The following is a 26,149-nucleotide window of genomic DNA, read 5'->3' on the forward strand; positions in this document are numbered from 1 at the left end:
GATAGGGTAATGAATGGGGTGTAGAGGCAGGGGCGGGGCCTGCGGAAGCTTGGACAGCAGGTAAATCCAGAGCACTTTAGGACCCCACCCTGTCTATTTGCCACTCAGAGATGGGGCCCACCGGGAGGCCCGGGGCAGTTGGGGTGTTGGGGAAGGGGACCTTGGGGGGGGGGGTCTCCGTTTTGGGGGTGATCACCCCACCACCAACTCCATCATCCAACCATGTTCCTATGGGCTGCAGGGTGGAGCAAGTGGCCCAGTGGAGGTGGGAAGACAAGGATCAATATCAGGGCAGTGAGGCCTTATGGAAAGAACACAGCACTGGGAGTCATTCATTCATTCAGTCAGTCGTATTTATTGAGCGCTAACTGTGTGCAGAGCACTGTACTAAGCGCTTGGGAGAGTACAATAGAACAATAAAAGACACAACCCTGCCCACAGCGAGCTTAAGGTCTAGAGGGGGAGAAAGATAAGTAATGTAAATAAATGACAGATATAAGTGCTGTGGGGCTTGGGGGGTGGTGGGTGATGAGTGAAGGGGAGCGAGTCAGGGAGGAGACCTGGACTCCAATCCAGGCTCCACCACTTGCCTGCTGTGTGATCTTGGGCAAGTCACTTCACTGGGCCTCAGTTTCCTCACTTGCAAAATGGGGATTCAATGGCTGTTCTCCCTCCCCCTTAGTCAGTGACCCCCAGGTGGGACAGGGACTGTTGTTTTATCTGAGTGTCCTGCTATGTACAGTGCTGGGCACGTAGTAAATGCTTAACAAATACCACCATTATTATCATTAGGGCTGAGTGTCCAACCCTGATTTCAAGCAGAAGAGTAAACACTGTGATTCTGCCACTGAGGGGCTCAGCAAGTTGGGGTCAGGGGGTTAGGCTCAGGGGGGAGGGATACAGTATCGACAATGAGAGGAAATAGGACCCAGGAAAAAAATTATACATTATAAATTACTTATTTCATTCATTCAAACGTATTTATTATGTGCTTACTGTGTGCAAAGTACTGTACTAAGTGCTTGGGAAGTACAAGTCTGCAACAAATGGAGTCAGACCCTACCTTATTTATAGAACGCTGGCCTGGGAGTCAGAAGGTCACACAGTATTCAAGCGGCAGAGTCGACATTAGAACCCAGAACCTTCTGACTCCGAGAATTACACACTATAACTATGGTATTTGCGCTACCTCATCTGTAAAATGGGAATTTAGACTATGAGCCTTATGTGGGACAGGGACTGTGTCCAACCTGATTAACTTTTATTTACCACAACACTTAGAACAGTGCTTCACTGTTCTAAGCACAGTGCTTAACAAATACCATCCTTATTATTATATCGATGTCTGCTTCCCTCTCTTGACTGTAAATTCTTTAGAGCAGGGAATTTGTCTACCAACTCTGTGGTATTGTACTCTCCCACGTGTTTAACAAACAGAACACAGTAAGCACTCAGTAAATACCATTGATGATGATGATGATGATGATGATGACTGTGAGCCAACTGTTGGGTAGGGACCATCTCTATATGTTGCCAACTTGTACTTCCCAAGCGCTTTGTACAGTGCTCTGCACACAGTAAGTGCTCAATAAATACGATTGAATGAATGAACGAACATCCCCTTTTGGGTCGATCATGGTTCACAACGCCACTCCTTCACACATGCACACATACACGGAAATGTGGTAGGAGTGATGATTGAGATGTCCTTCGGATTGAAGATGACGGTGGTAGGATCCGTGCACGTGTGTAAACAAATACACACACACAAACATGCCTTTATGGCCCAGTCTCTGTCCCTCAGCTAGCCTACACTGGGGAAATCCCCCAGTGAGACACTCGGACTCATGTGGGAAGGGAGTTTGTAGGTAAATAATAATAATAATAATAATGGCATTTATTAAGCGTTTACTATGTGCAAAGCACTGTTCTAAACGTTGGGGAGGTTACAAGGTGATCAGGTTGTCCCACGGGGGGCTCAGAGTCTTAATCCCCATTTTACAGATGACGGAACTGAGGCCCAGAGAAGTGAAGTGACTTGCCCAAAGTCACACAGCTGACAACTGGCAGAGGCGGGATTTGAACCCATGACCTCTGACTCCAAAGCCCGTGCTCTTTTCACTGAGCCACACTGCTTCTCTAATGATCTCTTCTTTTCTCTTTCTCTGGAAACTATGGTTTAGACCACCCGGGACCCTTGCGGGGGGGGGGGGGGCTGAGGGGAGGAGCCAAGGATGATGTGGGGAGGAGGAACAGCCCTAGGAGGTGGGGGAAGAGCCAGTAAGAGAGGCCGTAGAGTTAGGGTCGAGGGGGCTGTGGGATTGGAGAAGGGGTTACCCATCTTTTCACCCTTGGTGGTCCCTAGGTGAATGGTGCCCGCCCCCAGCTCTAGCATGGCGGAAGAAGGAGGAGGTCACAGGCAGACTGGAGAGGCTAGGGGAGGATTTATGGGGCTGAAGGGGCTGTGTGTTGGGGAAACCCACAGAATCAGGGTTGGGGGCTCTTTCCCAGCCCTGAAACACCCCCCCCCCCCCCACTTTCCCCCCGTGAAGGCCCCTCACCCAAAGTGAGAGCCCGCCCACTCCTCCCCATCCAGACACTCCCTCGTGATTCAGCCTGTGTCACATCCCCAGACGCAGCCAAGCAAGCAGTCTCGGGGCCCGGGGCTTCCATCCTTCCGTCCGGGCAACTGGAGTTGCTCCAAACTGGCCCGACCCGATCCCGCAGGGGACGCGGGCAGGGGGCTGGGCTGGAAAGAGAGGTTTCTCCTACCCCCTGTACACGTAGGCACACACTTTCCTCTCTTGGGATGAGGGGAAATTAGAAGCCAAAGTGGTAGAGGAGGGACAGGGAGGCTAGGGAGTTAAGACAGGGAAAGGGAGATGTGGATGGGTGGAAGCCGGGGTCACGGGACAGCAGGTGTTCTCTCTGATTCCTGGAGCCAGAGGGACAAAGAGAAGCAGCAAAGTTAGAGCCCAGGCCTGGGAATCAGAAAGACCTGGGTTCTGATCCCAGCTCAGCCACTTGTCTGCTGGGTGACCTTAGGCAAGCCACTTAACTTCTCTGGGCCTCAGTTACCCCCTCTGTAATATGGGGAATTAAGACTGAGTCCCATGTGAGACAAGGACTTTGTCCAACCTGATTAGCTTGTATCCACCCCAACGCTCAGTACAGGGTCTCGTACCTACTAAGCGCCTAACAAAAAACCATTATAAAAAGGGCTACAATGCCAGCTCTCTAACTAGCAGGGGAAGTGCTATAATCCGGCTACCCGGGGTGGGAACTGGGGGGGCCAGTGTGTCTGGGGTTCATCTGGTCCAGGGATACCCCCCCCACTTTCTGTATGGGGTAGGGAGGGGCTGTCAGTGAATGGCGGCAGGGGGATGGACAAGATTGATGTCTCTATATGTTGCCAATTTGTACTTCCCAAGCGCTTAGTACAGTGCTCTGCACATAGTAAGCGCTCAATAAATGCGATTGATGATGATGATGACTCTATTTATTTATTTTACTTGTACATCTCTATTCTATTTATTTTATTTTGTTAGTATGTTTGGTTTTGTTCTCTGTCTCCCCCTTTTAGACTGTGAGCCCACTGTTGGGTAGGGACTGTCTCTATATGTTGCCAATTTGTACTTCCCAAGCGCTTAGTACAGTGCTCTGCACATAGTAAGCGCTCAATAAATGCGATTGATGATGATGATGATGATGACTCTATTTATTTATTTATTTTACTTGTACATATCTATTCTATTTATTTTGTTAGTATGTTTGGTTTTGTTCTCTGTCTCCCCCTTTTAGACTGTGAGCCCACTGTTGGGTAGGGACTGTCTCTACATGTTGCCAATTTGTACTTCCCAAGCGCTTAGTACAGTGCTCTGCACAGAGTAATTGCTCAATAAATGCGATTGATGATGATGATGATATTTTCCCTAACCCCGCAGCATTTATGTACATATCTTTGAATTATATACATTAGTCATATTAATGTCTGTCTCCTCTTCTAGACTGTAAGCTCGTTATGGGCAGGGAACGAATCTGAAGTTTCTGATGTATCGTACTCTCCCAAGCGCTTTGTATAGTACTCTGCACATAGTAAGCGCTCAATAAATATCACTGATTGATGGACTGGCCTCGGCCTCGGGCTTCGAAACTCTTAATTCAAAAGGCGGAATTGGTGTAATGAGAAGAGTGGGCCACAAGAGGGCGACCGCGCTCCAACACTGGAGGAGGGCGAATCCAGGAATCTGAGCGTCCCCCTCTCGTTTTTGGTATTTTTTGAGCGCTTACTACGTGTCAAACACTGTCCTAAGCGCCTTGGTAGGTACAAATAAATTAGACTGGACACAGTCCCTATCCCGCATGGGGCTCACGGTCTAAGTAGGCAGGAGAACGGGAGAAATGAGGCAAAGAGAAGTTAGGTAACTTCCCAAGGTCACGCAACAAGTGTTTGGCAGAGCCGGGATTAGAACCCAGGTCCTGTGACTCCTAGGTTCATGCTCTGCCCTCTAGGCCACGCTGCTCCCCCCGCCCCCAGAAGGCTCCCCATGTTGCCCATCCCTGAGGCACTGACAGAATTGCCCATGGTGCGCAACTAGAAGAAGAGATGGCTACTGCCAGGGGGTGGGGGCGAGAGGCAGGAATGGGGTACATGAGTGCCCAGTAGCACCAGGTGTATTGTTCCGGCCTATGCCAGCCAGCAGGGCACCCCAGGGTAGGGTTGCATTAAGAAAGTTATTGACCCAGGAGGTCTGGGCCCGCCAGATTTGGGGGGATGGGGGCAAGCAGGCACTTATTGGCACCTACCCACTTGGTCCCCTCTCAGGGCCACACCTGGAGAGTTTCCAGGACTCCACCAGTCTCGACTATGGGATGGAGAGTCAAGCAGAGTCCTACTCATTCCATTCCTAGCTTGGCCAGTGGCTAGCGAGTGGAAGGCAATCTGCTACCAGTCCAAACTCACCTGTGCTGGGCAGCAGCGGCATGGGAGTCGAGGGTGGCGACTCAAGCAGACTGTGGGAAGGTGGCAATGGGAAACCACTCCATATTTTTCCCAAGAAAACCCTATGGATACACTATCAGAACGACTGCAGATGGAGGTGGGGCATTTCTGGGAGAGATGGGTCCATGGCGTCGCTATGGGTTGCAGATGACTCAACAGCATGAGACAAGACCCATTTGGTGCTTGGGTCTCCAACCTCCAAGGACAGAGCCCAGGTCACTGAACGTCACCCATCCACTTGGCACCCGGACCTCCCGCCCCAAGGATAGAAGCTAGGTCACTGTGCTTGGAAAGAGGAGTCCAAAGCCAGTGGCGTCTAGAGAATCCAGTGCCAATCTTTGTACACAAGAAGCCCAGCCCCCCTCCCCACTCCCCGGCGCCCCTGGACCTCAGTGCCCAGCTGCTTGGTCCCAGGGTCCCGCCAGGCACCGTCATGGCAGTGCGGTCAGTTCCAGCCAGCCGCCCGCTCCGGCCACCGTGAGTCCTCCCCTCTTCTGTCCGGCTCTTCACACAGGGCCGGCATCCATGGCCTCCTCCGGGCTGCCCCCGGCTGGGCCCGCTGACCCTCCACACGTGCCCTCCCCTTTCCCAGCTGTACCGCCGTTCCCGGCTGGATGGGTCAGGGCTCCAGCTTCCGAGAGAGGCGGGACAGCTCTCGCTGGTTGTCGATGACCCGCAAGTTCTGCAAGTACGCAGAGGCGGTGGCGGGGCTGTGGGCCCTTGGGGCCTGGTCCGTGCCTAGGGGAGGAAAGGGAAGCGGCTCAGAGGGGTGAAAGAGCAGGATTGTTGGACTGATTGACGTAGGCTCTGCCCTTCCGGCTCCCCCTCCACCCCCAGCTCTTCCCGGCCCCCAACCCTCTTACATGTGGAGATCCTCATGGCCTTGGCCTCCTCGCGGTTGGGAGAGGGTCGATTCCGAAGGGGCGAGAGGGGTGCTGGGGAAGGGAATAATAATAATAATTATTATTATTACTGTGGTATTTGTTAGGTGCTTACTTTGTGCCAGGTACTGTACTAAGGCTAGGGTGGATACAAGCAAATTGGGTTGGACAAAGTCCCTGTCCCGCATGGGGCTCACAGCTTTTATTCCCATTTTATAGGTGAGGCAACTGAGGCCCAGAGAAATGAAATGACTTGCCTAAGACCACACAGCAGACAAGTGGTGGAGGCGGAATTAGAACCCATGACCTTCTGACTCCTAGGCTCATGCTCTATCCCCTAGGCCACACTGCTTCTCACACTGCTTTTCCTCTCCTCCTCATCCCCCCCGCCCTGCCTCCTTCCCCTCCCCACAGCACCTGTATATATGTTTGTACAGATCTATTACTCTATTTATTTTACTTGTATATAGTTACTATTCTATTTATTTTGTTAATGATGCGCATCTAGCTTTCATTCTGTTTGTTCTGACGACTTGACACCTGTCCACATTTTTTATTTTGTCGTCTGTCTCCCCCTTCTAGACTGTGAGCCCGTTGTCGGGGAGGGACCGTCTCTATGTTACCGACTTGTACTTCCCAAGCGCTTAGTACACTGCTCTGCAATAAATGCGATTGAATGAATGAATAAGGGAAGTCAGTAGTGAGAGGTCAGAGGACGCAAGGGGGAAGGGGAACGTGGGGAAGATCAGGGGAGGCAAATGGGAATCTTGGGATGAGATTGAGGCGTGGTTGGTGGTGGGAGTCCCTCCCTACAACCCCACGGACCCCCAGAGGACCCGGCTCACCCTGGCTGTGGTTCCGGCAGTGATGCAGCATTCGCACAGCCCTGGCCATCATGCGCTGTGGAGGAAGGGGTAGGAGAAGGAGAAGATGGGGAGGTGGGGAGTTCCCTTGGGACTCCCTCCCCGCAACCTCCAGAATCCCCCCTCTCCCCACCCAACACCCCCTCCGTATCCTCAGCCTGGCACCAGCCTCCCCACCCCCACCCATCGCTTAGTACAGTGCCCAGTGCTCAGTACAGTGCCTGGCACATAGTAAGCACTTAACAAATACCATAATTATTAATTATTTTTATCCCTCCAACTTAGCCCTTGCCAGGACCACTGTCCGGAGAATCTCTTTGGTTTCTAGCAACCCGTTCCGACTGGGAGTCAGGGGTTCCCAGCCCCCTCAAAACCCCCATCAATCTCGGCGTCCTTCCCCAAAGTGTCAGGTAAAACCAGTCATTATTATTATTATTAATAATAATAATAATAACCGGTCCCCCAAGAAGGGAATTGACTAATAATAATAATAATAATGATGGTATTTGTTAAGTGCTTACTATGTGCAAAGCACCGTTCTACAACGTGATCAGGTTGTCCCATGTGGGGCTCACAGTCTTAATCCCCATTTTACAGATGAGGTAACTGAGGCACAGAGAAGTCAAGTGGCTTGCCCAAGGTCACACAGCTGACAAGTGGTGGAGCCTGGACTTGAACCCATGACCTCTGGCTCCCAAGCCCATGCTCTTTCCACTGAGCCATGCTGCTTCTCTAGTGATTATTAGTATCGATCTTGCATTTGGAAAGGATTTGGGAATCCTGCCATCAACTCCAGGGTCCAGGCTCTGAGTTCCCCCACTTCCTGAGAGCAGCCAGTCTCCCCCTCCCGGCATGAGAGGGCCCCCCCAACGACTTCCTCCCCAACATACTCACCATCTTCTCGAAGTTGATGAGATTTTCCACCATGGTGCGGTTCCCGTCATGGATGAAGGTCATGTCTGAGGGACCCGGGGAATCAACCCCGCAAAACACCCTCAGGGCCCACCCCTTACCTTCCCTCTGAACCTAATCAGCCCTCAGCCCCCAGGCCCTTGCAACCTCCCCAAGGCCCAAGCCCCCAACCCACCATCCTCAAGGACACCCCCCCCAAACCCGTTCCCTGCCCACAGGAGGCTGACTGCCCTCCCTCCTCTGCTCAAAGGCAGTGCCAGGGGTTCCAACAGGGCCTAGGCCGGTCGGTCCCTCTGGGATTCCACAACTCTCCATGTTTTCAGCCAAGAAGGATGAGCCACTGCTGGCCAGAAGTGAGTCTCGGGTTCACTGTAAATAGCTTGACTTTACTGTCTTGAGACACTACTATCTCAGCAGCCATTCATTCATGCATTCAATCGTATTTATTCAGCGCTTACTGTGTGCAGAGCACTGTACTAAGCGCTTGGGAAGTACAAGCTGGTAATATATAGAGACCGTCCCTACCCAGCAGTGAGCTCACAGCCACCTGGGCTATGACGCCCAGCCACCTCGGAGGCAACTGTGGCCCGCTCCAAGGTGAGGCCAGGGAACTTTCCGTTGGTCCCAAGTTCAGGAGTCAGCATCTCCCCTTAAACCAGGCAGTTAGGGATCAGAAATAGAGTGGGCTGATCAGATTTGGCTTAGGATTTCCAGTCCACGAAAAGCTCTATGGTTGGGCGTATGTATCTGTAATTTATTGATTTATTTATCTATTTATTTATATTAATGTCTAGGATTTCCAGTCCACGAAAAGCTCTATGGTTGGGTGTATATATCTGTAATTTATTGATTTATCTATTTATTTTTTCTATCTATTTATTTATATTAATGTCTAGGATTTCTAGTCCACGAAAAGCTCTATGGTTGGGTGTATATATCTGTAATTTATTGATTTATTCATCTATTTTTTCTATCTATTTATTTATATCAATGTCTAGGATTTCCAGTCCACAAAAAGCTCTGTGGTTGGGCATATATATCTGTAATTTATTGATTTATTCATCTATTTTTTCTATCTATTTATTTATATTAATGTCTGGGATTTCCAGTCCACGAAAAGCTCTATGGTTGGGCATATATAATCTGTAATTTATTTATTTATTTATCTATTCATTTTTTCCATCTATTTATTTATATTAACATCTAGGATTTCCAGTCCATGAAAAGCTCTATGGTTGGGCGTATATATCTGTAAATTATTGATTTATTCATCTATTTTTTCTATCTATTTATTTATATTAATGTCTAGGATTTCCAGTCCACGAAAAGCTCTATGGTTGCGTGTATATATCTGTAATTTATTGATTTATCTATTTTTTCTATCTATTTCTTTATATTAATGTCTAGGATTTCCAGTCCACAAAAAGCTCTATGGTTGGGTGTATATATCTGTAATTTATTGATTTATCTATTTTTTCTATCTATTTATTTATATATATTAATGTCTAGGATTTCCAGCCCACGAAAAGCTCTATGGTTGGGCGTATATATCTGTAATTTATTGATTTACTCATCTATTTTTTCTATTTATTTATATTAATGTCTAGGATTTCCAGCCCACGAAAAGCTCTATGGTTGGGCGTATATAGCTGTAATTTATTGACTTATTGATCTATTTTTTCTATCTATTTATATTAATGTCTGTCTCCCCCTCTAGACTGTGAGCTCGCTGTGGGCAGGGAATGTGTCTGCTTGTTCTTTTGTACCCTCCCAAGCGCTCAGTACAGTGCTCTGCACTCAGAAAGGGCTCAATAAATACGTGGAGGAGTGAATTAGGTGTGGAGGCCGTACAGGGGAGCTACTGTACCTTTCAGGAGGAGGGGCATGAAAGGGATGATGGGTGGGGACAGGGAATATGTCTGCTGTTCTTTTGTACCCTCCCAAGCGCTCAGTACAGTGCTCTGCACTCAGAAAGGGCTCAATAAATACGTGGATGAGTGAATTAGGTGTGGAGGCCGTACAGGGGAGCTACTGTACCTTTCAGGAGGAGGGGCATGAAAGGGATGATGGGTGGGGACAAGGAATATGTCTGCTGTTCTTTTGTACCCTCCCAAGCGCTCAGTACAGTGCTCTGCACACAGAAAGGGCTCAATAAATACGAATGGATGAGTGAATTAGGTGTGGAGGCCGTTCAGGGGAGCTACTGTACCTTTCAGGAGAAGGGGCATGAAAGGGATGATGGGTGGGGACAGCTTGGCAAGGGCCAGTCGGTACACGCGGTGATTCCAGGATGGATCCTGGAGGCAAGAGTTGCATTAGTCACCCCACCGCAACCCCAATTGGTGTAACACAATCTCACACAAGTTAACAAAATCACCCACAATATAGCACTCCAACTTGTACTTCCCAAGCGCTTAGTACAGTGCTCTGCACACAGTAAGTGCTCAATAAATACGATTTTGTTAGTATGTTTGGTTTTGTTCTCTGTCTCCCCCTTTTAGACTGTGAGCCCACTGTTGGGTAGGGACTGTCTCTATATGTTGCCAACTTGGACTTCCCAAGCGCTTAGTACAGTGCTCTGCACACAGTAAGTGCTCAATAAATACGATTGGTTGATTGATTGATTGAATGAACACCCCCCAAGGGTCAACACAACCGCGTGCAAAGCAATGCAACAGCATGCCATTAACCAGGCCCACGAAACCCAACAAAACACAGTCTCACACAGTGTAACCCAGTCACACACAGTGTAACACGATCACCCACGATTTCGCACAGAGTAACACAGCCACATACAAAGCAACGGGACAGCACAGCATGCGAGGCCCCCACAAAAAGTAATACAACACAACAGTCGGTGTTACAGCTCGTTGCAGGCAGGGAATGCGTCTGCTAAAGAGAAGCAGCGTGGCTCAGTGGAAAGGGCACGGGTTTTGGAGTCAGGGGTCATGGGTTCAAATCCCAGCTCCGCCAACTGTCAGCTGTGTGACTTTGGGCAAGTCACTTAACTTCTCTGTGCCTCAGTTACCTCATCTGTAAAATGGGGATTAAAACTATGAGCCCCCCGTGGGACAACATGATCACCTTGTAACCTACCCAGTGCTTAGAACAGTGCTTTGCACGTAGTAAGCGCTTAACAAATATCATCATTATTATTACCGACACTGTTGCACTGCCCTCTCATAGGCGCTTAGTACAGTACCCTTGAACATAGTAAGCACCATCGATGATGATGTATCAAGCCTCACAAGAGTAACACCACGTCATGTAACTCAATGAAAATGAAACCAAAAAAAATCCAAGTACGATCTAGGGGAACCTTGGAAAATACACCAAACAACGGGGAAGGAAGGGAAGGGGACAGATCAGAGTGGAGAGGTCAGGGCAGGGATGGACCAGGGAAGAACACAGAATTTTTAGGGGAGGGATAAATAATAATAATAATAATAATGATAATAATAATAATAATAATAATAATAATGGCATTTATTAAGCACTTACTATGTGCAAAGCACTGTTCTAATGCTGGGGGGATACAAGGTGATCAGATTGTCCCCTGGGGGGCTCACAGTCAATCCCCATTTTACAGATGAGGTAACTGAGGCACAGAGAAGTTAAGTGACTTGCCCAAGGTCACACAGCTGACAATTGGCAGAGTGGGGTTTGAACCCATGACCACTGACTCCAAAGTCCATGCTCATTCCACTGAGCTATGCTGCTGGGGTTGATACATATACCTGTATATATGTTTGTACAGATTTATTACTCTATTTTACTTGTACATATTTACTATTCATTTTGTTATTAATGTGCATCTAGCTTTATTTCTATTTATTCTGATGAATTGACACCTGCCCACATGTTTTGTATTGCTGTCTGTCTCCCCCTTCTAGACTGTGAGCCCGTTGTTGGGTAGGGACCGTCTCTATATGTTGACAACTTGTACTTCCCAAGAGCTTAGTACAGTGCTCTGCCCACCGTATGTGCTCAATAAATACGGTTGAATGAATGAATGAATACAAGCAAATCGAGTTGGACACAGTCCTTGTCCCACATGGGGCTCACAGTCTTAATCCCCATTTTACAGATGAGGAAACTGAGGCCCAGAGAAGTGAAGTGACTGACCGAAGGTCACCCAAATGACAAGTGGCAGAGCCGGAATTAGAACCCAGGTCCTTCTGACTCCCAGCCACTAAGCCACGCCACTTCTCATCCAGTGCTTAGAACAGTGTTTTGCACATAGTAAGCGCTTAATGAATGCTATCATTATTATTATCTATGGAAGGGGCTGGGGGTATAAGCATTCAGAAATTGTGCACCGGTAATTTATTTATTTTTATTCATGTCTGTCTCTCCCTCTAGACTGTAAGCTCATTGCGGGCAGGGAATGTGTCTGTTTACTGTAGTATTGTACTCTCCCAAGTGCTTACTACAGTGCTCTGCACACAGTAAGCACTCAATAAATATGATGGAATGAATGAATGAATTTGGTTCAAGCCAGATCTGGGTAGATTCACGGACTACCTGAGGGGAAACTGGGGACATCAAGGGCCAGGGCCAGGCTGTGGAGGGTCTGCTCCTCACCCCTGGGATGGGAAGCAGCATAGCCTAGTGGATAGAGCCCGGGCCTAGGAGTCAGAAGGTCATGGGTTCTAATTCTGGCTCTGTCCCTTGTCTGCTGTGTGACCTTGGGTAAGTCACTTCACTTCTCTGGGCCTCAGTTACCTCATCTGTAAAATGGGGGTTGAGACTGTAAGCCCCATTTGGGACAGGGACTCTGTCTAACCTGATTTGCTTGTATCCACTCCAGTTCTTAGTACAGTGCCTGGTACTTAATAATAATAATAATAATAATGGCATTTATTAAGCACTTACTATGTGCAAAGCACTGTTCTAAGCGCTGAGGAGGTTACAAGGTGATCAGGTTGTCCCAAATGGGGCTCACAGTCTTAATCCCCATTTTACAGATGAGGTAACTGAGGCCCAGAGAAGTGAAGTGACTTACCCAAGGTCCCTTCCCCACAACACCTGTATATATGTATATATGTTTGTACATATTTATTACTCTATTTATTTATTTATTTTACTTGTACATATCTATTCTACTTATTTTATTTTGTTAATATGTTTGGTTTTGTTCTCTGTCTCCCCCTTCTAGACTGTGAGCCCACTGTTGGGTAGGGACTGTCTCTATATGTTGCCAACTTGTACTTCCCAAGCGCTTAGTACAGTGCTCTGCACACAGTAAGTGCTCAATAAATACGATTGATTGATTGATTGAAGTGACTTGCCCAAAGTCACACAGCTGACATTTGGTGGAGCCGGGATTTGAACCCATGACCTCTGACTCCAAAGCCCGTGCTCTTTCCACTGAGCCACGCTGCTTCTCTAGTACATAGTAAGTACTTAGTAAGTGCTTAACAAAAACTATAGCTATTATTATTATTACATCTGGGAGGGCAATAAGCACATGGTTCCCTCCAAACGGAGACAGAGTCCCGGATGGGATAGCCCGGGGCCTGGGATGGTCTAAGAGGGAGCTTGTGCCTGTAGGAAGGGGAACAGGGAGGGTGGGGGGTCTGAGGCCGGCGGACCCTGGAGAGGCCGGTATCATCATCATCATCATCAATCGTATTTATTGAGCGCTTACTATGTGCAGAGCGCTGTACTAAGCGCTTGGGAAGTACAAATTGGCAACATATAGAGACAGTCCCTACCCAACAGTGGGCTCACAGTCTAAAAGGGGGAGACAGAGAACAAAACCAAACATACTAACAAAATAAAATAAATAGAATAGATATGTACAAATAAAATAAATAAATAAATAGAGTAATAAATATGTACAAACATATATACATATATACAGGTGCTGTGGGGAAGGGAAGGAGGTAAGATGGGGGGATGGAGAGGGGGGCGAGGGGGAGAGGAAGGAAGGGGCTCAGTCTGGGAAGGCCTCCTGGAGGAGGTGAGCTCTCAGCAGGGCCTTGAAGGGAGGAAGAGAGAGGTATCACTCACCAGTAATTGTTCGAGGCTCGAGTGCAGCTTCCGAACCTTGTGGGGCAACCGCTGGGAGAGAAAAAGATGGAACTGAGGCCTTGAGACACCATTCTACCTGCCTCTCTGCCCCGTGCTTGCCTCTCTCCTTGGTAACTCTCCCCCTGACCCCTATTTGGGACCCCCCCCCAACCCCCAATCCACCTGACATCAGCCCTCAATACCTTCAAGGCCCTTCTAAAATCCCCTCTTTTCTCCTCTCTGCCTTCTCTGGTTAACTCCCAACACCCCAAGTCAACCCAACAGCTACACTTACAAATTTATACCACTCCTTGGCCCTTGTGTATGTATGTAGAGTACATTCAATTGTCCATTCACTTCTTCATTCTGAGTCCACAGTTCGTAAATATTTTTAGATCTGCCCACCAGTTAGAGTGTGAGCTCTTTGGGGGCTGGGAACACGTCTCACGCTTCTATTTTTCTTGCCCAAATGCTTAGTACAGACTAGACTGCTAAACTGTAAGCTCCTTGAGAGCAAGGATCACGCTAGTATCTCTCCCAAGCACTTAGTCCAATGTTCTGCACAGAGTAGCAGAAATCAATAATAATAATGAAGGCATGTATAAAGCGCTTATTATATGCAAAGCACTGTTCTAAGCACTGGGGAGGTTACAAGGTGATCAGGTTGTCCCACAGGGGGCTCACAGTCTTAATCCCCATTTTACAGATGAGGTACTGAGGCACAGAGAAGTTAAGTGACTTGCCTAAAGTCACACAGCTGACAATTGGCGGAGCCGGGGTTTGAACCCACGAACTCCGACTCCAAAGCCCGTGCTCTTTCCACTGAGCCACGCTGCTTCTCTATTTACAATCGTATTTACTGGGCATTTACTGTGTGCAGAGCACTGGACTAAGCGCTTTGGAGAGGACAATATATCACAGTTGGTAGACATGTTCCCTGCTCACAATGAGCTTACAGTCCAGAAGGTAAGATCATGGGGCTGGGAGTCAGAGGATCTGGGCCCACTTGCCTGCTGTGTGCCCTTGGGCAAGTCACTTCACTTCCCTGTGCCTCGGTTTGCTCACTTGGAAAATGAGGATTCAACACCTGTTCTCCCTTTCACTTAGAAGGTGATCCCCTTTCATTTAATCATTCAATTGTATTTACTGACTGCTTATTGTGTGCAGAGTAATGCACTAAGCTCTTCCCTGAGCATAATATGACAAATAGGACGGGGTCCATGTCAGACCTAATGTTTCTACCCCGGCGCTTAGCCTAGTGCTTGGCACCTAGTAAGCATTTAACAAATGCCACAACTATTATTATTATTATTACAGCAAGGGCTCATCCAATGTTATCAATTCACAACTATTCCTATTATTAGAGCAAGGACTCAACGAATACTACTGATTGATTACAGTGGATGACATTCACCACCACCATTAACTGGGCACAGTGGGCCAGATGAGGAGGGAGACTTTATGTCCATTGTAGGTGGTGCCCCACGGACCCCTGGCATACCTACCTCCCAGGTGCGGGCGAGACGGCTGATGGCTGAGTTGCTGAGTCCAAACATGACTGCAAAGAAGGAATTCAGATTCCTCTGCTCCTTCAGGCTGGAAGTCAAGGGAGCAGGGAGTCAGTGGGGTGGAGGGGGGATGAGGCGGGAACATGGCATGGCAGTGGGCACACAATATGTCAGAGGCAAATAAGTGGGCAGAAGCCGGCCTGCTTGGCACTAGTCAGGTAAAGGGATCGAATGCAGAAAAGCAGCAGTGCCCGGTGGAAACAGCCCGGCCCTAGAAGTCAGAGGACCCGGGTTCCAATCCTGCCTGCGCCACTTGTTTGCTGTGTGACCTTGGGCAAATCACTTCACTTTTCTGTACCTCCATTTCCTCATCAGTAAAATGAGGATTCACTACCTGTCCTCCCTCCTCTTTAGATTGTGTGTCCCGTGTGGGATGGGGACTGTATCCAACCTGATTATCTTGACTCCACCCCAGTGTTTAGTATAGTGATTGGCACATAGTCAGTGCTTAACAGATAATAATAATGATAATAATAATAATTGTGGTATTTGCTAAGCACTGACTATGTGCCAGGCACTGTACAAAGCGCTGGGGTGTATATAAGGAAACCAGATTGGCTACCGTGCCTATCCCACGTGGGGCTCAGAAGCAGTGTGGCTCAATGGAAAGAGCACGGGCTTTGGAGTCAGTCAATCGTATTTATTGAGCGCTTACTGTGTGCAGAGCACTGTACTAAGCGCTTGGGAAGTACAAGTTGGCAACATATAGAGGCAGAGGTCATGGGTTCAAATCCCGGCTCTGGCAATTGTGAGCTGTGTGACGTTGGGCACGTCACTTCACTTCTCTGGGCTTCAGTTACCTCATCTGTAAAATGGGGATTAAGGCTGTGAGCCCTCCATGGGACAACCTGATCACCATGTAACCTCCCCAGCACTTAGAACAGTGCTTTGTATATAGTAAGCGCTTAATAAATGCCATCATTATTATTTCACAGATGAGGTAACTGAGACCCAGAGAAGAGAAGTGCCTTGCCCAAGGTCACACAGCAGACAACAATTAATATTACGTGGCAGGAATGGCCAGCTTCTGGCCTTGTTCCTTTGTGCCCACGTGCCTTGTGTGCGGTGGGCCCCTTCCCCCGGCCCGGGGACGCTTCACAACCACTCACTGCGCTGCCAGTTTGATGAACCTGCTGAGCAGGCGGGCCCGGGCCGCGGGCAGCGGGCACAGACACAGCTCAGTGGCCACCCAGTACTGCAGCTCATTGAAGCGGCGCATGAGCCGCTCTAGATTGGCGGTGGTGATGTCTCGGAGCCGCTGGGGCCCCTGCACGTACAGGATCGGCTCCACCTGAAGAAGGACGGGGATGGAGTCTGATCAGGCCTCACCCACACCTCACCCTTCCTTCCTGCCTGCTTGCTTCTCCCACCCGCCCCCTCCCCCTCCCAGCCCCCCACCATCCCCCGCCTGCCCCCTCGCCTCGCCCTCGACCCCATCCTCACCTGGTGGACGCAGTGAAAGAGACCCCAGTCGTACTCGCTGAGCAGGCTGGCCAGGTCCCGGGAGCTCACCGCGTCCAGCAGCTCGGCTGACCCCACGTTAGGGCCCAGCTGGTCTGGGTGGGGGGTCTGCGTCCAGACATGGAATTGGGCTTGGATAGGGACACAGACCCCGACGTGAACAAGGGCCCACATAGACACCGACAGGAACCCGGGACCGGAACACGGGCCCACACGGACTCCGATAGGAGCATGGGATCTGAACACGGACCCACACAGATTCCGACAGGAACATGGGATCTGAACATGGACTCACACAGACACCAACAGAAACAGGGGACCTAAACATGGGCCACACAGACACTGACAAGAATACAGGGCCTGAGCACGGGCCCACACAGATTTGGAACCAATCGGCCCTTCAATCTGCGACCTTTGGACATTTGGTCTTCATCCCATCCCCAACCCCACAGCACTTTTATGTACATATCTTTAAATTGTATATTATAAATTACTTCATATTAATGTCTGTCTCCCCCTTCTAGACTGTAAACTCATTATGGGCGGGGAACATGTCTGCTAATTCCATTGTATTGTCCTCTCCCAAGTGCTTAGTACAGTGATCTGCACATAGCAAATGCTCGATAAATATGATTGATTGATTGATTGATTAAGAGACTTAGTCTCTGACTGGCAGGCAGACATGGTGAGGCTTTCACACCCTGACAGAGATCCCCAATGAGACCCTGGTTGGGGCTGAACAGCTGAGGCTCATGCAGGCCCCAGGGTCACCCCCATCCCGCTCTCCAAGACCCCCTGCACCTCCTCACCAGCACGGCGGGCTCCTGAGCGCTGACCAGGAAGAGCCGTTCATTGAGGCCCAGGGAGGAGGCCACTCCCCGGGCATCCAGTGGGAGCTTCACCACCTCTGTAGACAACAGGGAGGTTAAGCCAGGAGGTAGGGGCTCAGGGGAAGGGAAAGAAGAGGGGCAGGGCTCCTGGGCCTTGGGTTTCAGCCCCCACATCCCACCCTGGGGGTAGATTCGGTGCCCCCTCCAACCTCACCTCTCAACTCTCCTACTCCAACCCAGCTCCCATACTTCGCTCCTCTATTGCCAACCTCAGTGTACCTCAATCTCGTCTGTCTTGCCACCGACCACTCACACACGTCCTGCTTTTGGCCTGGAATACCCTCCCTCCTCATATTTGACAGATACTCTCCCCCAAGTTCTGCCTCTGGCCGGAAATGCCCTCCCTCCTCATATTGGACAATTATTCTACCCCACTTCAATAAGGGACATCAATTCCAAGAATTGAATTGTACTTTCCAAGAACTTTCCAAGTGCTCTGCACACAGTAAGCACTCAATAAATTCGATTGAATGAATGAATAGGCCTTCCCTGACTAAGCCCACTTATCCTTTTCTCCCACTCCCTTCTGCGTCACCCTGACTTGCTCCCTTTATTCATCCCCCCTCCCAGCCCCATAGCACTTATGTCCGTATCTGTCATTTTCTAATCCCGGCTCTGGCACTTTTCTAGTATGTGGCCTTGGGCAAGCCACTATAGTTCTCTCCGCCTCAGTTACCTCATCTGTAAAATGGGGATGAAGACTGTGAGTCCTGTGCTGGACAGGGACTGTGTTGAACTCGATTTGCTTGTATCCACCCCAGTGATTAGTACAGTGCTTAGAACACCGCTTCACACATGGTAAGCGCTTAACAAATGCCATCATTACTACAGTGCCTGGCACATAATAAGTGCTTAACAAATAACAATAATAATAATAATAATGATGATGATGGCATTTGTTAAGCGTTTACTATATGCCAAGCACTGTTTTAGCGCTGGGAAGGATACAAGGTTATCAGGTTGTCCCACTTGAGGCTCACAGTCTAAATCCCCATTTTACAGATGAGGGAACTAAGGCCCAGAGAAGTGAAGTGACTTGCCCAAAGTCACACAGCTGACAACTGGTGGGGCCGGAATTTGAACCCATGACTTCTGACTCATCAGGCAGAAACTCCTCACCCTGGGCTTCAAGGCTCTCCATCACCTCGCCCCCTCCTACCTCACCTCCCTTCTCTCCTTCTACTGCCCAGCCCGCACCCTCCGCTCCTCCACCACTAATCTCCTCACTGTACCTCGCTCTCGCCTGTCCCGCCATCGACCCCCGGCCCACGTCATCCCCCGGGCCTGGAATGCCCTCCCTCTGCCCATCCGCCAAGCTAGCTCTCTTCCTCCCTTCAAGGCCCTGCTGAGAGCTCACCTCCTCCAGGAGGCCTTCCCAGATTGAGCCCCTTCTTTCCTCTCCCCCTCGTCCCCCTCTCCATCCCCCCGCCTTACCGCCTTCCCCTCCCCACAGCACCTGTATATATGTATATATGGTTGTACATATTTATTACTCTGTTTATTTATTTATTTATTTATTTTACTTGTACATTTCTATCCTACTTATTCTATTTTGTTGGTATGTTTGGTTGTGTTCTCTGTCTCCCCCTTTTAGACTGTGAGCCCACTATCGGGTAGGGACTGTCTCTATGTGATACCAATTTGTACTTCCCAAGCGCTTAGTACAGTGCTCTGCACATAGTAAGCGCTCAATAAATACGATTGATTGATTGATTGATTGACTCCCAAGCCTGTGCTCTTTCCATTGAGTCACACTGCTTCTCTACCATTATTATTATTATTATTTATTGAGAAGCAGCATGGCTCAGTGGAAAGAGCCCGGGCTTTGGAGTCAGAGGTCCTGGGTTCAAATTCCGGCTCTGCCAACTGTCAGCTGGGTGACTTTGGGCAAGTCACTTAACTTCTCTGTGCCTCAGTTACCTCATCTGAAAAATGGGGATTAAAAACTGTGAGCCCCCCGTGGGACAACCTGATCACCCCGTAACCTCCCCAGCGCTTAGAGCAGTGCTTTGCACATAGTAAGCGCTTAACAGTCTTCTAGACTGTGAGCCCACTGTTGGGTAGGGACCGTCTCTATATGTTGCCAACTTGTACTTCCTAAGCACTTAGTCCAGTGCTCTGCACACAGTAGGGCTCAATAAATACGATTGAATGAATGAACAAATACCATCATTATTATTTATATTACTATGTGGCTCCCCATCTAGACTTTAAGCTCGTTGTGGGCAGAGTATGTATCTGTTGTATTGTCCTCTCCCAAGCGATTAGGCCAGTGCTGTGCACACAGTAAGCGCTCCATAAATATGATTGATTGACTGATGGGGTTGTTGGCCTTGGCCACGGCCCCCGACGCAGTCGGAGCCACGTCGCGATCTGCCACCAGAGAGACCGAGTCCCCGCTGGCCTCCGGGTCCCGGAATCAGGCCGGGGTTTGGGGGGGTTCAATGGATGGGAGCCTGGGTGGAAGGCAAGGAGGGCTGCCTGGTGGTGAGGAGGCGTGGCCAGGGTTGGAGAGTCACCCCAGGTTCCCTTTCTTCCCCCGTGCTGCCCAGCAACCCCCCCCCCGCCCCACAGCTCACCCCCAGAGGAGTTGACTTTGACCAGCACCGGGTCCCCAGTCCGACTGTCCACCTGGGCCACGGCGGCTGTGACCTCCCTCGCCGAGGCCGTGACAGGCAGCAGGACCGTCAGCACCTCGTGGTCCGGCCGGCAGACCGCATAGGGCACTGGGGAAGGGAGGAAGGCGGGAGTGAGGTGGGTCGGTGAAGAGGGGGTCTCCAGAAGAAGAGCACTGGGGGCTGGGGACGACCCTGGGGATGTGGAGTGAAGTGGGGGGCAAAGAGTGCTTCCGCGCTTAGAACAGTGCTCTGCACGTAATTACGATGGCATTTATTAAGCGCTTACTATGTGCAAATCACTGTTCTAAGCACAGGGCACTGTGTAAGCGCTTAACAAATGCCATCATTATTATTATCCCTTCTCCCCATCAAGACCCACCACCAAGGCCCTGACCTGGAGACATGGAGGTGTAGTTGGAGGTCAAGAGGAGGATAGGGGAAGGGGCAAGGGAAGGACAGTCACCCACCTCTATCCTGGGCTCGGATGGCCAGGCAGCCGCTGGGAGAGGCTTCGTCCAGGCCTGGGAACCAGATCGACCCATTCCCAGCCTGCGGGGGAGGTTGGCAGGGAGGCTGGGGTCAGGTGGAGGGGTACCTCAACGGGAAATTGGGGGAGTCGGGGGGAGGGAGGGGCAGAACCATGGTGGGGAAGGACCTGAGAGTTTGTGGTGGGGATGGGCGGCCTGGTTGTAGGGAGGCTGGTGAGGGGCGTAGCTGGGGAGGGGCCCAACCAAAGATGGCGGGCAAAGTTGGTGATGGACATGGGGGAGGCACATCTGGTACCTTCATCTGGGAGGAGCCATTTCCACCGCCGCCATTCTCCAACCTGCAGAGGAAGTGACTGTAAGCTCATTGTGGGCAGGGAACGAGTCTCCCAACTGGAGAAGGGAGGAAGGCAGAAGGGAGGAGGGTCGGTGGGGGATGGGGGTCTCCTGGGGGAGAGCACTGGGGGCTGAGGGCGACAACTGCGATGTGGTGGGGGGAGAGGGAAGTGAAAAGTGTGTCCCTCCCCTCTCCTCATCAAGATCCACCCCCAAGGCCCTGGACCGGAGACACAGAGGCAGGGGGAATGGCCAGAGAAGCAGTGTGGCTTAGTGGGTAGAACCTGGGCCTGGGTTCTAATCCCAGCCCCACCACTTGTCTGCTCTGTGACCTTGGGCAAGTCACGTCACTTCTCTGAGCCTCGGTTCCCTCATCTGTAAAATAGGGATTAAGGCTGTGAGCCCCATGTGGGATAGGGACTGTGTCCAGCCTGATTAACTTGTACCTACCCAGTGCTTAGAATAGTGCTTGGCACATAGCAAGTGCTTAACAAGTACCATAATTATTATTATTGTACTCTCCCAAGCGCTTAGTATAGTGCTCTGCATACAGTAAGCACTCAATAAATACCATTAATTGATTGACAGAGAGAGAGGTTCCAAGGGGGTTAGACTTAGAGAGGAAATGGGGGGCATGTGGGGAGGGTACAGGAACATCTGGGAAGGCAGGTCCGCTCACCCCCGGGGCCGCCGCTTCTCAGGTCCCTGCTCCCTCAGCAGCTGGCAGAGTCGTGCGTCCTGGCTGACCAGTTCTGACAGTTTCTACAGACGGAAACTCGGTTGTCTAGCTGCCACCCAGCTCCTAGCCCCCACTGCCCCAACCCCAGCGCAGGCCCCGGTGGCGGTCACCTGCAGGAAGGCTGGGGCGGCGGGGTCAGCGTCCAGCATGGGGCCATACAAAGCTACCCACTGGCTGACCAGGTGCAGGATCCGCTGCCTCCTGTGGCCCACGTAGAGGCTCCGGTCCGTCTCGCTGCCCGTGGCCGGCTCCGCGTGGAAGGTGGAGGCTGGTCAAGGAGGGTCCGAGTACAAACCATCCCTTCCTCCCGGCCCCCGCTTCCTCCCAATCCCCCCACTCGTCCCCTCTGACACTCCTTCCTCCCCTCCTCCCACCTTGGGACCCCCATCCTGCCACCCCCTCCCCACCATCAGCCACAGGGCAGAGGATATTGGTGTAGCAGAGCGGCACAGAGCTGGGTGCTGGGCATGAAGATGCCGTGTGTGAGGAGGAAGTCTCCAAGGAAGGTGTCTGCCAGAGGGAGGGGGTGTCAGTTTATGAGTCGGGAAGGGATCCCCACAATGGAGGTGGGAGGACACCAGGACCAAGGCCCCAGACTAACCATTCCAGAAGTCCCTGGGGCAGGGCTTTGGAGTGGGGACAAAGAGGGAAAGAAGGTGGAGAGAAAAGCAGGGAGGATTTCTTCTCTGCCCCTCTGCCTCCCTCCTCACCCTCTCCCCAAGCACCTGTGGGGTCATGGACACAGGAGTCCGGGCGCACGGCCTCCAGCAGCAGCTCCAGGATTTTCTCTGGGGTCCCGGACATCACTGTATACCTGGGGAGGGTGCATAGAGCAGGCTCTGACTCTTCCTCCTCCTCTTCCTCCACCTCCTCCCACCTCCCCAGGCCTCCAGCAGGTAGGGGGAAGAGAATGTGAATAAAGAGGCAGAGGGGAGGGGTTTGGGGAGTGGGCAGACTGGAAGGGTGTACTTTGGAGGGATGTGGAGAGAAGGGAGTCCTCCCCTCTTTCTCACCCTCCTTCTCTGAGGATTCCCCGGTCTCAATTCCCACCTCCTCTTTCTCTTCTCCCACTCCCTTCTGCATTGCCCAAACTTGCTCCCTTTAGTCATCCCTCCCACCCAGCCCCACACCACTTCAGTCCATGTCTGTCATTTATTTATCTCTATTAATGTCTGTCTCCCCTCTAGACTGTAAGTTCATTGTGGGCAGGGAATGTGTCTTGTTTATTGTTGTATTGATCTCTCCCAAACGCCTAGTAAAGTGCTCCACACACATCACATTTAACTGCTCATTAAATACGATTGACTGACTGACCTCTGTAAGGACAACTCCCAACATCTCCAGCCCTTACCTCTCACCTGCATTACAATCTCAAATCACCTCTTGCCTCCGGGACACCTGGGACCGGTTGACTCACGGAAACCTCAAACTCAAATCATTCAAAACTGAACCCATCTTCCCTCCTTGATCCCCCCATCCCTGACATTACCAGCCTTGTCCCCCAAACTCTCAGTCTTTGGTGTCATCTCTGACTCTTCTGTATTGTTTTTATCTGCCACATTCAATCTGTTTCTAAAACCTCCCAGTTTCCCCTCTTCAGTATTTCTCAGCAGGGCCCCATCCCCTCAACCCTGCTCCGAGCTGTCATCATCTCCCGGCTGGACTTCTGTGGTTTCAGCCTCCTGATTGGGTAGGCACAGTGCTCTGCACATAGTAAGCGCTCAATAAATACGATTGATTAGATTAGGCAGTGTGGCCTAGTGGAAAGAGCACAGGACTGGGGGTCAGAAAACCAGGGTTCCATCCTTGGCTCCGCCACGTGTCTGCTGTGTGACCTTAGGAAAGTCACCTCACTTCTATGGGCCTCTGTTTCTTTGGTTGTAAAATGGGGATTCAAAACCAATCGGTGGTATTTATTGGGTGCTTAGAGTATGCAGAGCACTGTACTAAGCGCTTGGAAGAGTACAATCCAACAGAGTTGGTAGACACGTTCCCTGCCCGCAACGAGCTTACAGTCTAAAGGGGGAGGCAGGCATTAATATAAATAAATTATGAGAGCAGCAGCATGCCCTAGTAGATAGAGCTTGAGTCTGGGAGTCAGAAGGACCTGGGTTCTAATCCAAGCTCCACCACTGGTCTGCTGTGTTTCTTTGGGCAAGTCGCTTCACTTCTTTGTGCCTCAGTTATTTCATCAGTAAAATGGGGATTAAGACTGAGTCCCAAGTGGGACATGGACTGCGTCCAACCTCATTATCTTCTATTTACCCCATTGCTTAGTACAGTCCCTGGCACATAGTAAGCACTTGAAAAACACTATAAAAAATAAATCACTAAATAATACCCGTTCTCCCTCCCCATTAGACATGAGTCCTGTGTGGAACAGGGACTGTATCTAACCTGATGATCTTGTAACTACCCCAGCACTTAGTTCAGTGCTTGGCACATAGGAAGCACTTAATAAGTACCATAATTATTCAGTATTACAGTGCTTGGCTCATAGTAAGTACATAATAATAATGATAATAATAATAATAATAATGGTATTTGTTAGGTGCTTACTAAATGTCAAGCACTGTTCTAAGCACTGGGGTAGATACAATCTAATCAGTTTTGACACAGTCCCTGTCCCACATGGGACTTCCAATAGAGAAGCAGCGTGGCTTAGTGGCAAGATCCCAGTCTTGGGAGTCAGAGGTTGTGGATTCTAATCCCCGCTCCGCCACCTGTCAGCTGTGTGACTTTGGGCAAGTCACTTCTCTGGGCCTCAGTCACCTCATCTGGGAAATGGGGATTAAGACTGTGGGACAACCTGATCACCTTGTATCTACCCCAGTGCTTAGAACAGTGCTTGTCACATAGTAAATGCCATTATTATTATCATCATTATTCATCCCCATTTTACAGATGAGGTCACTGAGACCCAGAGAGGAACAAAAACCACAATTATTGCTAGTATTACGAGGGGAGAGGGTGGTGAGAGTGAGAAGGGAGAGAAGAAAGCAGAAGAGGATGGGGGGGCAGTAGAGGGAGTTGTGGGGAAGAGGGAGGGGATTAGGGAGGGAGGAAATGGAGCCGCTGTCCGCCATTACCGGTTGGGAGTAGGTGGGGCAGGCCGTCCACGTCCGGTGCCCTGGGGCTCCCGCTCCAGCACTAGGACCACCTTCCCATGCTCCTCCAGCCGCAGGGTTTTTGCTTCCACATCCTGCCCCGCGCCGGGCAATGGGGTCAGCACGGGAAGGGTCAGTCCGACTCCAGCCCCCCCTCCCTACCCGCAGATGAAACCCCACCGCCGCCCCCACAAGTCCCCCATGGGCCCCGGGCACCTTGAGGATGCGGGTGAAGTCCCGCTTGTCCACACGCAGGAAGTGGCAGTTGTCTTCCCGCAGCACGATGGTTGCCGCCCGAGGGGCCTCGTTCACCAGCGCCAGTTGCCCGAAGGCATCGCCCTCGTGCAAGGTCGTCACCAGGCCCTGTCCCCACCCACACCCATCAGTGCTTGTCTGTGCCCACCACCGTAGCCCCTGCTACCCATCCCCACCCAGCGACCACCTGAGCCCACCAAGGCCCATCAGTGTCTGTCTGTGCCATCCCCCAGTGGTCACCTGTGCCCACCGTAGCCCATCGGTGCCTGCTGTCTGCCCCCCCTGTACCCACAGGGGCCCTCCCAAGCAGGCACTGAAGCCCGTCAGTGTCTGTCTGTTCTCTCTTTGCCCCCAGAGATCCCCTGTGCCCACTATGGCCCATCAGTGCTCGTCTGTGCCCTCCTGCCCCTCTCAGTTCACTCTGCCAGTCTGACCATTAACCAAGGGAGGGGAAGGGAGTTCGAGGGGGAGGGGGCAAGGCAGGGCCGGGGTGGGGAGGCCCACCTTGCCATGCGTCACCACATTGACCGATCCTTTCCAGATGACGTACCATGAGGTGCCCGTGTCTCCCTGGCTGAACACTTAGGGCGGGGGAAAAGGTGGCATTTTAGCCCCACCCACCCCAAACCCGACTCCCATCCCACCCCCATACCATACCCAATCCATAGTTTCCCCCCCTCTCAATGCTGCAGCAAGGCCTAGTGGGTAGAACCCTGGCTTGGGAGTCAGAAGGACCTGGGTTCTAATCCTAGATCGTCTGCTGTGGGACCTTGGACAAATTATTTCAGTTCTCTGGGTCCCAGCTACCTCATCTGTAAAATGGGGATGACTCGTGAGGCCAAATTATTTCAATTCTCTGGGTCCCAGCTACCTCATCTGTAAAATGGGGATGACTCGTGAGCCTCATGTGGGGCATGGACTGGGTTCAACCTGGGTGGCTTCTATCTACCCTGCCTGGCATAGTCCTCTAGACTGTAAACTCCTTGTGGTCAGGGAATGTGCTTATTGTTGTATTGT

At 50.7% G+C, this 26,149-nt stretch overlaps 1 protein-coding gene and 1 non-coding gene across 2 annotated transcripts in view; one reads left to right on the forward strand and one right to left on the reverse strand.

The window, feature by feature from the left end:
- Positions 1 to 4,815: 4,815 nt before the first annotated feature.
- On the forward strand, positions 4,816 to 4,953 carry LOC119933849. Its single transcript, XR_005452719.1, has one exon. It is a non-coding gene; the product is annotated as a small nucleolar RNA SNORA7 (small nucleolar RNA).
- Positions 4,954 to 5,371: 418 nt separating this feature from the next.
- RAPGEF3 (Rap guanine nucleotide exchange factor 3) overlaps positions 5,372 to 26,149 on the reverse strand; it is a 28,177-nt gene continuing 7,399 nt past the window's right edge. Inside the window, exons 9-28 of the mRNA XM_038752282.1 lie at positions 25,637 to 25,713; positions 25,094 to 25,240; positions 24,860 to 24,972; positions 22,496 to 22,584; positions 22,202 to 22,280; positions 21,881 to 22,031; positions 21,711 to 21,793; positions 20,994 to 21,036; positions 20,678 to 20,759; positions 20,172 to 20,318; positions 17,512 to 17,609; positions 16,685 to 16,810; positions 16,351 to 16,532; positions 15,179 to 15,269; positions 13,674 to 13,724; positions 9,868 to 9,955; positions 7,641 to 7,705; positions 6,729 to 6,783; positions 5,866 to 5,937; positions 5,372 to 5,740 (exon numbers count right to left, since the gene is read on the reverse strand). Coding sequence (XP_038608210.1) covers positions 5,622 to 5,740; positions 5,866 to 5,937; positions 6,729 to 6,783; positions 7,641 to 7,705; positions 9,868 to 9,955; positions 13,674 to 13,724; positions 15,179 to 15,269; positions 16,351 to 16,532; positions 16,685 to 16,810; positions 17,512 to 17,609; positions 20,172 to 20,318; positions 20,678 to 20,759; positions 20,994 to 21,036; positions 21,711 to 21,793; positions 21,881 to 22,031; positions 22,202 to 22,280; positions 22,496 to 22,584; positions 24,860 to 24,972; positions 25,094 to 25,240; positions 25,637 to 25,713 — 1,958 coding nt within the window. The 3' untranslated portion in view covers positions 5,372 to 5,621. The remainder of the gene's footprint in view (positions 5,741 to 5,865; positions 5,938 to 6,728; positions 6,784 to 7,640; positions 7,706 to 9,867; positions 9,956 to 13,673; positions 13,725 to 15,178; positions 15,270 to 16,350; positions 16,533 to 16,684; positions 16,811 to 17,511; positions 17,610 to 20,171; positions 20,319 to 20,677; positions 20,760 to 20,993; positions 21,037 to 21,710; positions 21,794 to 21,880; positions 22,032 to 22,201; positions 22,281 to 22,495; positions 22,585 to 24,859; positions 24,973 to 25,093; positions 25,241 to 25,636; positions 25,714 to 26,149) is intronic.

The sequence above is a fragment of the Tachyglossus aculeatus genome, chromosome 10 (assembly GCF_015852505.1).
Source record: "Tachyglossus aculeatus isolate mTacAcu1 chromosome 10, mTacAcu1.pri, whole genome shotgun sequence".
Lineage (NCBI taxonomy): Eukaryota > Metazoa > Chordata > Mammalia > Monotremata > Tachyglossidae > Tachyglossus > Tachyglossus aculeatus.